The sequence below is a fragment of the Dermochelys coriacea genome, chromosome 24 (assembly GCF_009764565.3).
Source record: "Dermochelys coriacea isolate rDerCor1 chromosome 24, rDerCor1.pri.v4, whole genome shotgun sequence".
Lineage (NCBI taxonomy): Eukaryota > Metazoa > Chordata > Testudines > Dermochelyidae > Dermochelys > Dermochelys coriacea.
The window spans coordinates 2753582-2767474 of NC_050091.1; the positions used below are offsets into that span (position 1 = coordinate 2753582).

General features: G+C 42.7%; 1 protein-coding gene across 1 annotated transcript in view; it reads right to left on the reverse strand.

Moving 5' to 3' along the window:
• The window catches only part of LOC119848033 (keratin-associated protein 9-1-like), a 40138-nt gene extending 32632 nt beyond the window's left edge, over positions 1-7506 (reverse strand). The window contains exon 1 of the mRNA XM_043502271.1: positions 7371-7506. Coding sequence (XP_043358206.1) covers positions 7371-7506 — 136 coding nt within the window. The remainder of the gene's footprint in view (positions 1-7370) is intronic.
• Positions 7507-13893: the final 6387 nt, after the last annotated feature.

A 13893-nucleotide genomic window follows, 5' to 3' on the forward strand; every position in this document is an offset into this window, starting at 1 on the left:
ATCCATTTAGAGTGTTCACATCCACTGCTGGCTGCAACCTGATGGCCAAATTCATCTCCGAAGTAACTCCCTTTATTCCAATGTCAGACTAGGCCAGAAAAACTAGATGTATTGCCTGGTGACATTCAAGTGACTCAGCAGACAGAACTAGCATAAAATAGGGCTGTTGGTTTTTATTTATTAAATCCTTTTCTTTGGAAGGAGCAATAAGACTGAGCTCCGCAGGCCACGCCCCCTATTTGTTTTCATGCCTTGCCCATGGAGTACAGTGTTTGAAGGGATGGACCATGAGTCCATCACTGGGAACCTCTATCAGAAAAATGACAATGAGGGGCACATGCTGATGCAACACCCCCACAACCGGTCTGCAACGGTTTTTCATCCTGGGACGTCAGGATTAGAACTCAGACCTCAGCCACCTGAACTAAGTGGTAACACCATCACCTAGAGTAGCTTGTCACCTTGAAATTCTGTTTTCTCTTGAGTAGCCACTAGAGAGGGATACAACCCCCCAATGACTGTGACAATTGTGAGAGGAAAGCAACAGAGGATCACTGGTCTACTTGGCCTCTAACTAATCAGGGAAACACAAGGATGCTAGATCTAAAGTACTTTAAATCTGGCTCTTTCTCCATACCAGGGTTTCTCAACATTTTCCGTAATCTCCAGTCTCTCTGCCATCCCATTCCACAGAGTGTATCTCTTAGTTAATGTGCATGTTTCAGTACCCCAGGCAGATATCTGAGATCCCACTGCTCCCATTTCCTTTCATGTTGGCCCTTCAAAATCTCAAAGACTCCCCCAAAGTATGTCAAGAGAAAGGACTGTGTGGTACCCCAGAGCTCTTATTCAGCTGGGAAAGGAACCGCTGCAAAAACCACCATGCCAGGGGGGCAAAGCTTTGAAATGAAACCTTGTTAAGTTAGCCAACCCTGCCTCCAATTCATTTTTTATTTTTGTGGGTACTAAATAGAGCTCACAGGAGCTTGGCCATGCTAGAACATCAATGTCTGGTTAAGCAAAAGAAGAAACCATTACGAGAAAAGATCTTGATTTTCCACAGTTTTGTACCCTCTTCAGTGAGGGATGACTGATGCTATCCATAAACACTGGCATGGATCAGACATTATGTGGGAGATTTTTTATATGGTTACCATGGTTGGGTACCCAGAAATGGGACAGGCTAGGGATATGCAGATGTGATTTTTTTACAATGCAAACTTCCTCCTCCTACAGATTCTTCAATTGCTTGCTTGCATCAAGATTTTTGATAAGTATTTTAATAATTTGTTATAATTATTTTAAGGAGACACACATGACAGTGTCTGAGCAAATGCTGTTTGTAAATTCTTGTGCCTGACCCACGTAATTCCAATGGGAAAAAAACAATTCAATAAATAACTGGCTTATTTGCTTTCTAAAATGGACACTTATGTATTTCCATAAACTCCCCTTCACAGGCGTTCTTGCACCTTCTTCTGAGATATCTTGTAGTGATCACTGTCATAGACACAATACTGGTCTAGACTGATCTGTGGTCTGACCTGCTGTGGGTATTTCTCCATTCTTGCTAATGGGCAGCTCCCCTCCACGCTTCTATACACATGGAGTTGATGTTAGAATAATGAATACCCCAGTATTTTCAGCAGTAGGACAGTCTCCCCTCTGTTATTCCTGCTAGAAGAAATATCTGGGGTCCTTATCATCTGACATTGTGTCTTCGCTCAGTAGTGGCTTCCTGCTATTTTGTGATGCAACTTCTTTCTAATTCTAATCCAATCTAATACACTTGACATTCATAGATTCCCAGGCCGGAAGGGACCACTCTGATTATCTCATCTGATCTCTTGTACAACACGGGCCACAGAACTAACCCAGAATAACTTTAGAGCATAAAGAAAAGGAGTACTTGTGGCACCTTAGAGACTAACAAATTTATTAGAGCATAAGCTTTCGTGAGCTACAGCTCACTTCATCGGATGCATTTTGAAGTGAGCTGTAGCTCACAAAAGCTTATGCTCTAATAAATTTGTTAGTCTCTAAGGTGCCACAAGTACTCCTTTTCTTTTTGTGAATACAGACTAACACGGCTGCTACTCTGAAACCTGTCATTATTCTAGAGCATAGACTTTGGAAAAACATCCAGTCTTGATTTAAAACTTGTCAGTGATGGAGAATCCACAACCACGGCTGGCAAATGGTTCTAATGGCTAATCACACTCACTGATAATATTTTACCCCTTATTTCCAGTCTGAATTTTTCTAGCTTAAGCTTCCAGCCATGGTCCAGTGACCTCCTCAACCAGCTCTTATAAAACTCTTGGATTTGAGTTATCTGGACCTCCTTAAAAATGTCTAAATTTAATAGCTTCTCTTCAACATCCTCTATTGTAAGACCTTTGTGCTGGGCAGGTGTCTATCCTTATACATATGGGATGTCAGTGTGCGCAGTGATGAGAGCAATATCTTGTTTATCTCCATTATGTTAAAAATGTTTACATAACTAAGGTGCATTCAGTCTGAGTTTGCAATTATAATTACCCCAATATGGACTGGAAAAGTCACCCATGTTATCCTATTTATACAGGGTGTTGAGCATTCTGAACAAGAATGACAAGAGTTTTAATTGATTTAAATCATAGAATGAGAATTTACCATACATGTGTCAGGAAGCTCATGTTCCCTTTTAACTTGTCATAGGGTGGTTGTCTTTCTTTCTTTCTTTAAAAAGAGAGACTGTTGCAAAGATTTCCTTAATTGTAAGCTACTTGAGATCAGAACCATATTTTCCTTATGTGTTTGTACAGCCCCTAGCACAATGGGGTCCTGGACCACTAATGATGCTCCTTGGCCTTACATCTCTTCCAGGATTATGCCCCAGATTCTATCACCTTCAGGGGAAGGGACTGTGTCCTGTTGCATGTCTGCTCAGCCCTTGACGCAATGTGGCCCCAGTCTCAGGGGGCGCCTCGAGGAGCTAATGAAATATGAAGTAATAATAATTGCTCTCCTGTAACTTCACCAGCACTGACACACCCTTAGATGAAAGGCTGGCAAAGAGATGGTAGGGCTTGGCTGATGCGGGTTGAATTATTTTTGTCACCCAGAGAACACTGCAGAATAAGAAAAGCTCAGATGGTCTTTTCTCCTTTCTTTCTTTTTAGGTTCATGGGTTTCTATGAAGTTGCCAAGACTTATATCGGAATTTTTCTTTCCCTCTGTAGCTCACGAAAGCTTATGCTCTAATAAATTTGTTAGTCTCTAAGGTGCCACAAGTACTCCTTTTCTTTTTTCTCCTTACAGTGTGTATGATAAACCCATTGTTTCATGTTCTCTGTGTGTGTGTATATAAATCTCTCCTCTGTTTTTTCCACCAAATGCATCCGATGAAGTGAGCTGTAGCTCACGAAAGCTTATGCTCTAATAAATTTGTTAGTCTCTAAGGTGCCACAAGTACTCCTTTTCTTTTTGTGAATACAGACTAACACGGCTGCTACTCTGAAACCTTTAATTATTGTGATTCACTAGGGGACAAATTCCTTTATTAGAAGAATCCAGAGATATTTTCCAACCCATCTCATCCAGGGAGGGCCTGGCTCTTGGAACTCTGAGGCCCAGCTCATGAGAAGACACTGGAATTCCACAGAGAAAGATACACCCATGATGGCAACTTCAGACGCTGAATCACAAGGTCCTGAATCCAGCTGCTGCCATGCGAACCCACAGGAGGATCACACACCCTCAGGGCCTTGCAGCATGTGAGTCCAGATTGCCTGTTAATTGACTAAGCAGGAATAAGAAGTGACGCAAAAGGAAGGTGCTGAAAGACTCCCTTGCACAGGCTCTCACTGACCCATAACGCTTGGGATTTTGGTAGCAGGTGTCATCACAGAGATGGCACCTCCGGCAGCACAGCGTCGCCCAGTGCGGCACCAGTGCGTTGGTTTGGTATCGAGTCAGAGAAGCGTCATGCATCCCTGCTCTCCTGGTTAGGGGGTGGGATTTCATCTTACCCAAACCTGCCTTCTGTTGAGACCACCAAGGTTTGTTATTGCTGTGGGCACTAAGTGGCCCGCAATGAGGCGTGGCTTACCCTCGAAACAACGGCAAGCCATAGCATACAGAACATGGAGCTTTCACAGAGGTTTGGTGAGGCTTAGTGGATAAGACACTTGATGGGAAGACAGAGGTGCTGGCTTCTGTTCCCAGCTCTGTCAGAGACTGGCTGGGTGACTTTGAGCAAGTTAGTTCCCCACTATTTAGATTGCAAGCACTGGTTTCCCGCCACGTGTCTGCTCAACCCCTGATGCAATGCAGCCCCCATCTCAGTGGGGCCTTGAAAAGCTAATGAAATATGAAGTAATAATAATTGCTCTCCTGTAACTTCACCAGCACTGACACACCCTTAGATGAAAGGCTGGCAAAGAGATAGTAGGGCTTGGCTGATCTGGGTGGAATGATTTCTGGCACCCAGAGAACACTGCAGCATAAGAAGAGCTCAGATGGTTTTTTTCTCCTTTGTCTCTTTTTAGGTACAAATATCTGTAAGAAATCGCCAAGGCTCAGATGGGAGCTATGACTTTTTTCCATTTTTATACTGTGTAGGAACTGCTTGTGGCAGGAGCCAAGCAATTGATTGAAAGATGGTAAAGGAAATACCAGGAAACAGATGATGCTAGGTACTGCCAGCTTGATTTTAGCACATCCATAATTAAAAGTTGAATGGGAACTGGGAAATTAAAATTATTCCAGCAATGACTATGCAAGAGCCCAGTTATACAAAGTGACTCATTAAGGTATGAGCAATATCTCAAAAGCAGACAGTTCCGTATTACATGAGAACACACTGAACCCACTGCAATTGATAAAAGAATTAACATACAGTGGGATGATAAAACTCTGGAACCGTCAAAGTAATAACTCACAAAGGCAAGACCAGGAGAACATGAGTGAAACAGGAGGAAGAGAATTAATTGCATGGGGATCTGGGATTTGTTTTTCACTCCGTGGCTGCTGTTGGACACATGGCTGCTACCAATGCTTTCGTTCCTTGCACTGCGGCACAGGTCAGTATTATGGAAGATATGTTTCCCCATACACGATGGCAAGGGGTCACGCAGCGGTGTGAACATATATCAGTGAAGACAAGAGGGCAGGGGGTCACACGCTGGGAGATATGCATGCAAACTGGAGAGGATGTATCTACGCATTCAGCTGAACTTGATGGCATAGTACTGAGGTGGTGGGCATGGGTCCAGACATATAAGAAGACAAGACTGCACACACACCGAGGTGGGTATGTGTCTACACATTTAGAAGAGCACTTTTGAATGCAGACAAGAGTCAGTGGGCAGCTGTTTGCATTGCTGATGATTCTGGTAGGACATCTTCCTTGAATGTAGGTAAAACTGAAAGAAAAAGATCTTATGAACATAAGACCAACCAGTCTTTATCTGGGGGACTGTAGGATCTTCATATTAGATGCAACTATTGAGACCCTTCTCTGACTAGGTGAGATGGTCCATTTTGTTGAGGGTTCAAATCAGCCACCAGGGACACACATACACAGAAGGCTAAAGTCATCCCTTGAGTAACTCCATAATCCTGTGAAATTGGGCAAAGGAAAAAAAGCCCGTGACTACTCCTCATTCTGAAAGGTTTTCTTAAAAATCCCACTGTTTTGGCAGTGTTTAACAGGTAAAGTGATGTCACCTGGACAGAGTTAAGATAAGAATATCATTATGGACATGGAATGCCTATTCAATGAACATCATTAAATATGGAAATGTGCCACCCACAGCAATAACAGCACACTACAATGCTACTCTTATCTATACAGGTTCTTGTACCATCTTCACCATCGGAGTTCATTAAACAACATACTAACCTCTGTCAAGTGAGGTTTGTTTTCTCGCTCTTCCTCTTCTAAGGGGAATTGTGTAAGCAGAGCAGTGTTTTGTTTTGGTAGGGGGTTTTGCTTTTTTAAACATACACCCTGCTCTGTGTCTATGTTAGAGAAGGAAGGTCAAATATGTCAGGCACTTGCAGCAAAAGGTGATGACATCTGCGATGGTCTTTAGTTCTTGTACAAATTCATGCCACAGTTTCAGACTTTGTCCCTGAGAAAGCTCTGCCCCCTGCACAGATGAGAAAGCTCTGCCCCCTGCATAATATTTAAAGCCTTTTTCTCCCAAAGATGTCAAACATTCTTGCAATGTAAGTAATTACCGTAATGTGGGCTCGAAAAGTCACACAATTAAGCAAGATGGTAACTTCCTTACCAGACTGAGTAATTAACTCTTTTCCTCAAGGGCTCCAAGAATGGAAAACATGGTGTGATTCTCTTGAGTGCTGTCCTTTTTACCTAGGAAGGCAAGAATCCTGAGCAGGAATAACTGGTAGCAAAACTTTTCACTTGTTAACATTATGCGGTTTTGAATATATATAGTAAACTAGACCACTTCCTACAGATTGCACTGGGAACAGGGTTAAGAGTAGCAGCCGTGTTAGTCTGTATTCGCAAAAAAGAAAAGGAGTACTTGTGGCAACTTAGAGACTAACAAATTTATTTGAGCATAAGCTTTAGTGAGCTACATCCGATGCATCCGTAAATGCATCCAATGAAGTGAGCTGTAGCTCACGAAAGCTTATGCTCAAATAAATTTGTTAGTCTCTAAGGTGCCACAAGTACTCCTTTTCTTTTTTACTAGGAATAGGGCTACATCCAAAAGCGCAGAATCAAAGATACATGGAATGCAGAGAGGGAAACACTTTGTAATCAGTTTCTCTTTAATCTTTTCTATGTTACAGAACAATCCACATGCTAGAAAAATAGAGCTCCAGTCCAGATGGAAGAAGTAGTCCCTGTGTATAGTTTGCTTCACTTTAAGACCCCAATGCTGCAATAAATTCTGTGTATGTTGACTTTTGCACCTGCTTTGAACTTCACTGAAGTCAATGGGCTTGACTCTCATATTTGTACAGTGGCTACCAGAATAGGGGGCTGGTCCATGACTGGGGGTCAGAGGTGCTACAACAATGCTAATGATATTTTTTTACTAAAACCTCTTTATTTTGCCAAAGAGGCACAAAGGGGCTTTGAGTATGGAGGAGAATCAGGCCCGATGGGTCTCTGTGTGCCACTGGAATATTCATGTGAGATTCAGGCTCTTTCGGGGTCCTTAAGGATGAAAGGTATTGTTGAATCATAATGTGTAGGTTTTATTTATTAGTTTTACCCAGAAGCGAGGGCCTAAATATATGATCCTGAACATTGCCACATCGTAGGTTTACTTTGTTCACTGGGAGAAAATACTAAGCTTAAGCAAATCAATGCACTCATGTAGTGCACGTCTTCACGCAGACTTTACAGCAGGGACCCATGAATTTAGTCACACACTTGGTCACACCGACTTTACAGCAGGGATCAGGGCATTTGGTAGTGCACTTGGTCACACAGCATGGAGGAGGCAGGCAGGGCTCTTTGCATTGCTGCTGGCAAGCCATCTTCCTGGGACATGAGCAAAACTGAAAGAAAAAGGAGATTTCAGGGTTTGCAAAATGAACGCAAGCAGCTTTATCTTCTCAGGAGCATCATGCACCAGAACATTCAGCAGAATCCGAGGCTGGTGCACTAGGAACACTTCTTCAGGGAGAGCATTGCCATTGCAAACCACATCAGAAAGAACAAGCATGAGGCAAGATGGACTGTAATTCTAAAGGTCTGCTGTGGGATTAGTTAAATAACCACCAGATACTTAAGCAAAACACTCTTGTGAACAGCAAGAAGAGGAAAGCCAAAAATTAAGCCCAGCCATAACATTAGCTCCCAATGACCAGAAGGAGACTTACCCAATTCACCAATGGGAACAAGTGAAGAAGCCAAGTGGATTGAGAACACTGAGGTGTGAGTCTTTGTATATGATTTCCATGGTCCAGTCTCTGGAAATGAACTACTCCAGAGGTATGCAGATATGATTTTCATCATCCTAACTTGTTCCAATTATGCATCCTTGAATTGCTTGTTTGCATCATTATTTGTAATAATTATTTCAAGTAGGCAAGTGACACATTTGACAAAATGTAGGTTGGAAGTTCTAATGTCTGATCTATATCATTCATATTAGAAAATGCAATTAAAATAACTGGATTCTTCACTTAATAAAATGGACTTTTACAGATCTCCATTCATTCCTTCTGCTGGCTCTTGTATCTTCCTCTGAGGCATCTGGTACTGCTCACTGATGGAGACAGGATAGAGGACTGGATGGATCTTTGGTCTGTCCCGCTATCGGTATTTCTCTATTCCTGCTAAGGTACAACTCCTTCCACAATATACCACCCATGCTTCTATAGACCCAGAGTCAACATTGGAATCATGGATTCCTTAGTATTTTTAGAGGTAGGACACTTCATATCCATCCCATTCTCTACTCTGTTAGTCCTGCTAAAAGGAGTGTGTCAAGTGACTCCTGGTAAGGAGTTTGGGTCTTTATTATCTGACATTGTGTCTTCACCTTGTGTAGGCTTCTTGCCATTTTGCTCTGCAACGTCATTCTAATTTATATTAACATAATATAGATTTTGAGATTTGTGGTGGGGTCCTTCTTTATACATAGGGGATGTTCTCTTGTTGAATCTCAAATTGAGGTTAAATGAATTCACAACAGGGAAGAATTTAACCATTGGCACCCATACGTGTCTAGTGGTGGCCACATATAATCATGGAAGGTTCACCCATTCTTCTTGAACTACACATCTCAGACCTGGTTTCCACAGCTCCATCCAATACCCTGAAAGTCTGAAACGTGGGGTATTAGAATCCCGCATTTGTTTCAGGTGCCATGATGTTGCAATATGACACAGTGATGTGGCACTAGTATGTGAAGACATGTCAGATCTTAAAACCACAAATTCACGCCACCAGGCGTCACCGGGCATGAATTCTGTATGTAACAAGACTACTAAAATGGAGAGGAGGGGACTGTGTTCAGAGTACCTGATTGCTAAATAGGTACCGGGCAACCAGTAATCCCAAGGCCAACCTTATGTCTATAGGAGGAGTCGTCACATATTCTGTGGAGATGTTGTACATTAGTGGGAACACTGGAACATGAAAATTCACATTGTGAATCAAGCCAGTTGTCCACCTGCTGTAACTAGCTGCTTCAGGGAAAGGTCCGTGAGACTCTGGGGAAGGACTTTATGGATATGAAAAGGTGTAAGGAAATGCGTAATTGTCTAATTTTTAAAGGAAAGAATCCGGTTGTTTATTACCTTATTTTTCCCAATGTGAATTACAAGGAGTGAACATTAGACCTTACAAACAGAACTTGCTCAGGAATAGTTCCATACGCTTCACTCCAAATTGGGAGGTTTCTATAAAAAATAACGATGCAAACAAGCAATTCAGGGATGTTTGAGTGGGAGCAGGTTTGGGTTGTTAAAAATCATGTCTCGAGGCCTTTGCTGAAGAATTGTTCAGCTATCTTCCTTGTGACACAGGAACCATGAAAATCCATGAGACACCATTGGAAAGGAGCAGAATCGAAAAAGAAAATGGACAAGCAATTCCAGAGAGTGGCTCAAAAGGTGCTGGGAATCCCAGTGCCCATCCTCTAATAAGAGACATCATAAAAAATAAGAATTTCCATAAATATAGTTGTAAAGGAAATAGCGAAGGGAAGACAATACCTACTTAGACTGTGGAACTCAATGCCACAGGATGTCCGAGAAGGCCAGAGTGGATGTGTGTGTTGCTAATCCACCTGCTGGATGTGTAACCATGTGAGCAGTGCTGTGACAGGCTGTTGTACCTATTAATTCCATAGCCAAACTGAAAGCAAAAGTATTTAATTCCAGAAACATGCATCAACCTGCAGGAACAGGAACATGCAAGCCTGATTGGTATTAACCCTCTGGGTCTGGAATTTGTTAACCAGCAACAGCAGCAAAGACTCCATCCCTGAGGCCTGAGTGGTTTTCCTTCGTGCCAAATGACCCATTGTGGAAGGCAGTCATCCAAAGCAAATAGAGTTGCCAACCTTCCAGGCTTATCCTGGAGTTTCCAGGAATTAAAGATTAATCTTTAATTAAAGATTACATCATGTATCAAATTTCCAGCAGTACATCCAACCAAAATTAGCAATCCTAAAAGCAAATCAATCTCTCCACATCTGCATTCCCTCCTAATGTCAGTTCTGAAGACTTTGTTCTACCATTCTGAGTCGTTTGTCCACTGTGTGGGTTCCACCAGAACATCATTCCTCTCTTGCCTTCCACAAGTTCTACATGAGAAGAAAAAGTTCACCAAGAAGTTAAATGACTAGCCACTATCCTTTAATAGAGGCAGCTGGGACAGAGAGATCCCTACCCCATCTCAGCTGGCCAAGCTGCTACCCCTCTCCTTATTCAAGGCCTGCAAGAAGTATAGATTTTTTTTTAAAATAATCACTTAAGTCACCTAAATATATGCCCCTCTGGATTTTGCAGTGTATCCCATTTGTCTCTTGCTTGCAGGACCCAATCCAACAACTGGATCAGGGCAGGCCCACATGTGGAACCCCACTGACCTCAGGAGCAGATGACAGGGTGTAAGCAATTTGGTGCAGTGACTGCCTCTGTTTTGTTCATTGTACTATGTCAATACCTCTGTCAACATGAAGAACATTAAAAACATAAGACCGGCCCTCCTGGGTCAGGCCAATGTTCATCTAGTCCAGTATCCTGTTTTCTGTCAGTGGCCAATGCCAGGTGCCCCAGAGGCAATAAACAGAACAGGGCAATTATCGAGTGATCCATCCCCTGTCATCCACTCCCAGTTTCTGGTAGTTGGATGCTTAGAGGCAGAGAACATGGGGTTGTGTCACTGACAATCTTGGCTAACAGCCATGGATGGACCTCTCCTCCATGAACTATTGCAATTCTCTTTTGAAGCCAGTTTTATTTTTGGCTTTTCCAACATCCCCTGGCAATGAGTTCCACAGGTTGACTGTGCGTGGTGTGAAGAAGTCAACATTAAAACATGTTGATAATGAAGACACTGTGGAATCACCTCCCGCAGGGACTAAAGACCACTACAACCTCACCACCTTCCGCTCCAACCGCAAGGTGCATTTCTTTGACTTTGCAGTCTCTAACATACATTATATAGCCAAATTAGTATTCAAAAGAAACCATCAAAATAACCCTACCACCAAAACTAGACGCTATTCCACACACATCTCCCCTTGGGAAGAGGATGAGAGAAACAATAAGTGACAGGTGCTAGTCACATCACTTAATGCACAACTGGAAGATGCTCAATTGCTACAGTGATGAGGGCAGTACAAAGCCTGCATAGAACAGAGCACAAGGGTTTTTTGTTTGTTTATTTATTTGGGGTTTTCTGAAAAAAAAGATCTGCCCCTACTCTTAGGCCTTGTGTTTACAACACAAGGAGAGCATTGATGGTCCTTAGTACTTTGCAATCCAGCACTTTCACTTACTTTCCCAAGCTTCCAGTCTTGCAAGCTACCTCCCAAACCTTTGTGCAGTTAGTTTCCACCCCTGAAAAATTCACACCATTCCAAATGCCACCCTGTTGCTGCTGACAATATTCCCCAAAACAGCCTTGTTCAATCTTGTTCCACAGCAACATTTCCCTCCTGGCCCTGGTGCGAGCCCTGCCAACATGCCAGATTTCTGTCCTGCAGCATAGTGGTTTCTTGATGTGGGCAATGAAGTATGAAGATGACATCAGTAAAGTCATTGATTTCATTTCTGACCCAGGCCATGTTTGGATACCTGTGTTTACATGGTGCTGGGCTAATGCTCTCACACACTATGTTGCATCGCCTTTGTTCACAGAAACTGTAGAGCCGTGCTTCTGCAGAGCGGATTAACATTATGATCATTCTAATATTTAACATTAAGGTCCTATGACCAAACACCTAGAGAAACCCAGTGCATGGTCAATGCACTAGTAATAGCAATAGGTCAGTTTAAGAACCAGAAGCTCTCCACTGACTCCCCTTCTCCTCCGCATTAAGTTAAAACTTCCTGTCCTTGCCTTTAAGGTTCAGTGTCACAATTTCCCCATGTCACACCTACAGATTGCTCCAAAGCTCAGTAAAATCCTCAGAAATACTCCCATTAACTTCAGCCTCTTGTCATGTCATCTTGGCCTCCCTTGGATCCTTCTTCTCTAACCATGCCCTGTTTATCTCTCAGCAACCTCCAAGCCTTTTCCCAATTTCCTCTCACTTCCAATCCTCAAAGCTCCTTCCATCTCCAATTTCCATCTTCCAAAGCCTTACTTGTGGTTCACTTCCACCATGACCACCAGGCGTGAGTCAATAATCTCCATTCAGAGAACATCAACCTTTTTAACTGAACCATCAAGACGAGCCCGTGATGAAACTGAGTAACCGCATAATCCTGCCTCATTCCCATCTCCTCCCTTGTTGCCTCACACTAACCGCGGCATGTCTAAAATTCTAGCTATCAGAGGTTTTTACAGTGCTCACCACCCTAGTATCTATGCGCTTCCCAAGCCAATTAGATCTGTAGTGTATTCCATGACTCTTCTCCCTTCCCTGGTAGCGTTGGTGTTCTTGGTGTTCAGACATCTGAGTTGATTGTAAACTCTCCAGGGCAGTGGCCACATCTTTCTATTTGTCCTGAAGCATGGCCAGAATGTTTGTGGGCTATGACAACAGCAATGTTGTAGTAGGTGAGGCCCTAACTCCCTACAGGGCTCAACACTGGTGGTGAAAAGTTAGTGGGGAAACAGACTTGTCTGGCAAAGTCAGCTTTGTTTGCCCAACTATGTCACAGAGGCTGAAACTTTCAGAAGGCAAGAACTAATCATGATCCTTCTTCTCTGGCCTTCCTGGGGCCCTTTTGTCCAAGGATCTCAGAGCACTTGATACACGTCAATCAGGCAAGCCTCCCAGCAATACGGTGAGATACTAAGAGAAAATAAACAGTACATAAGCAGCTCACCAAGCATACCTGTCCCTCCTCCAAATAGAGCAAGTCATTTTATCCCAGCAAGGTGGCTTAATTCATCATCAAGGAAAATTTAACCTGGTCTAAACTGATCACAGGAATTTTGGCTAAAAGTTGATCTTCAAAGCTGAAAATTTCTTACAACCCTTGTGGGGTACTAATGCAAATTTGTGCTGCTTGGAGCCATGGTAGCAAAGTTCAAATGGCAAAGCTGGTGTTTAAAGGGACAATGTCCCAGTTGGAATTGTACACATTTTTTTCTCCATTGTGCATTTCATTTGTTCATTATATTTCATTAGATTCTGTGTGTGAGGTGCAGCTGCCTCTGCTGGTAAAAATGTGCACACAAAAGGTTTCACATCTGGAAGCCCTGCTTTAGAGCTTGAGAAATCATCCTGCTACAAGGGAGATAGGAAAGGCAAGGGAAAAATGAAGGAAAGAATCACTTATGCAGACTGTCACAAATCACTTCCTCGTGGTGCAATGATCTATAAAACATCGGTAAAGTCTCCCAAGCTAGGGGTGGCTACATAATAGTTATTTGACTAATTTTTTTTTCAGTTAAATTGTCCAATAAATTGTACATACAAATATATTTGACTCTCTTAGGAACATAGGAATTGCCAGACTGGATCAGACCACAGGTCCATCTTGCCCAGTATTCTGTGGCTGACAGTGGTCAAGAACCCAGATGTTTCAGAGGAAGGTGCAAAAACCCCACAGAAGATGAAGGTGCAAAAACCCCACAGGGAAAATCTGCCCCCCCACCCCCGCCACATTCCTGCTCTCTAGCAGTTAGAGTCAGGCTTAAATCCTGAAGCAGGAGGTTTATTACCCATTCTACATTTTTTTCTTATCATTAATTATAACTCTGGATATTCTTGCTAGCCATATAAACGGCCA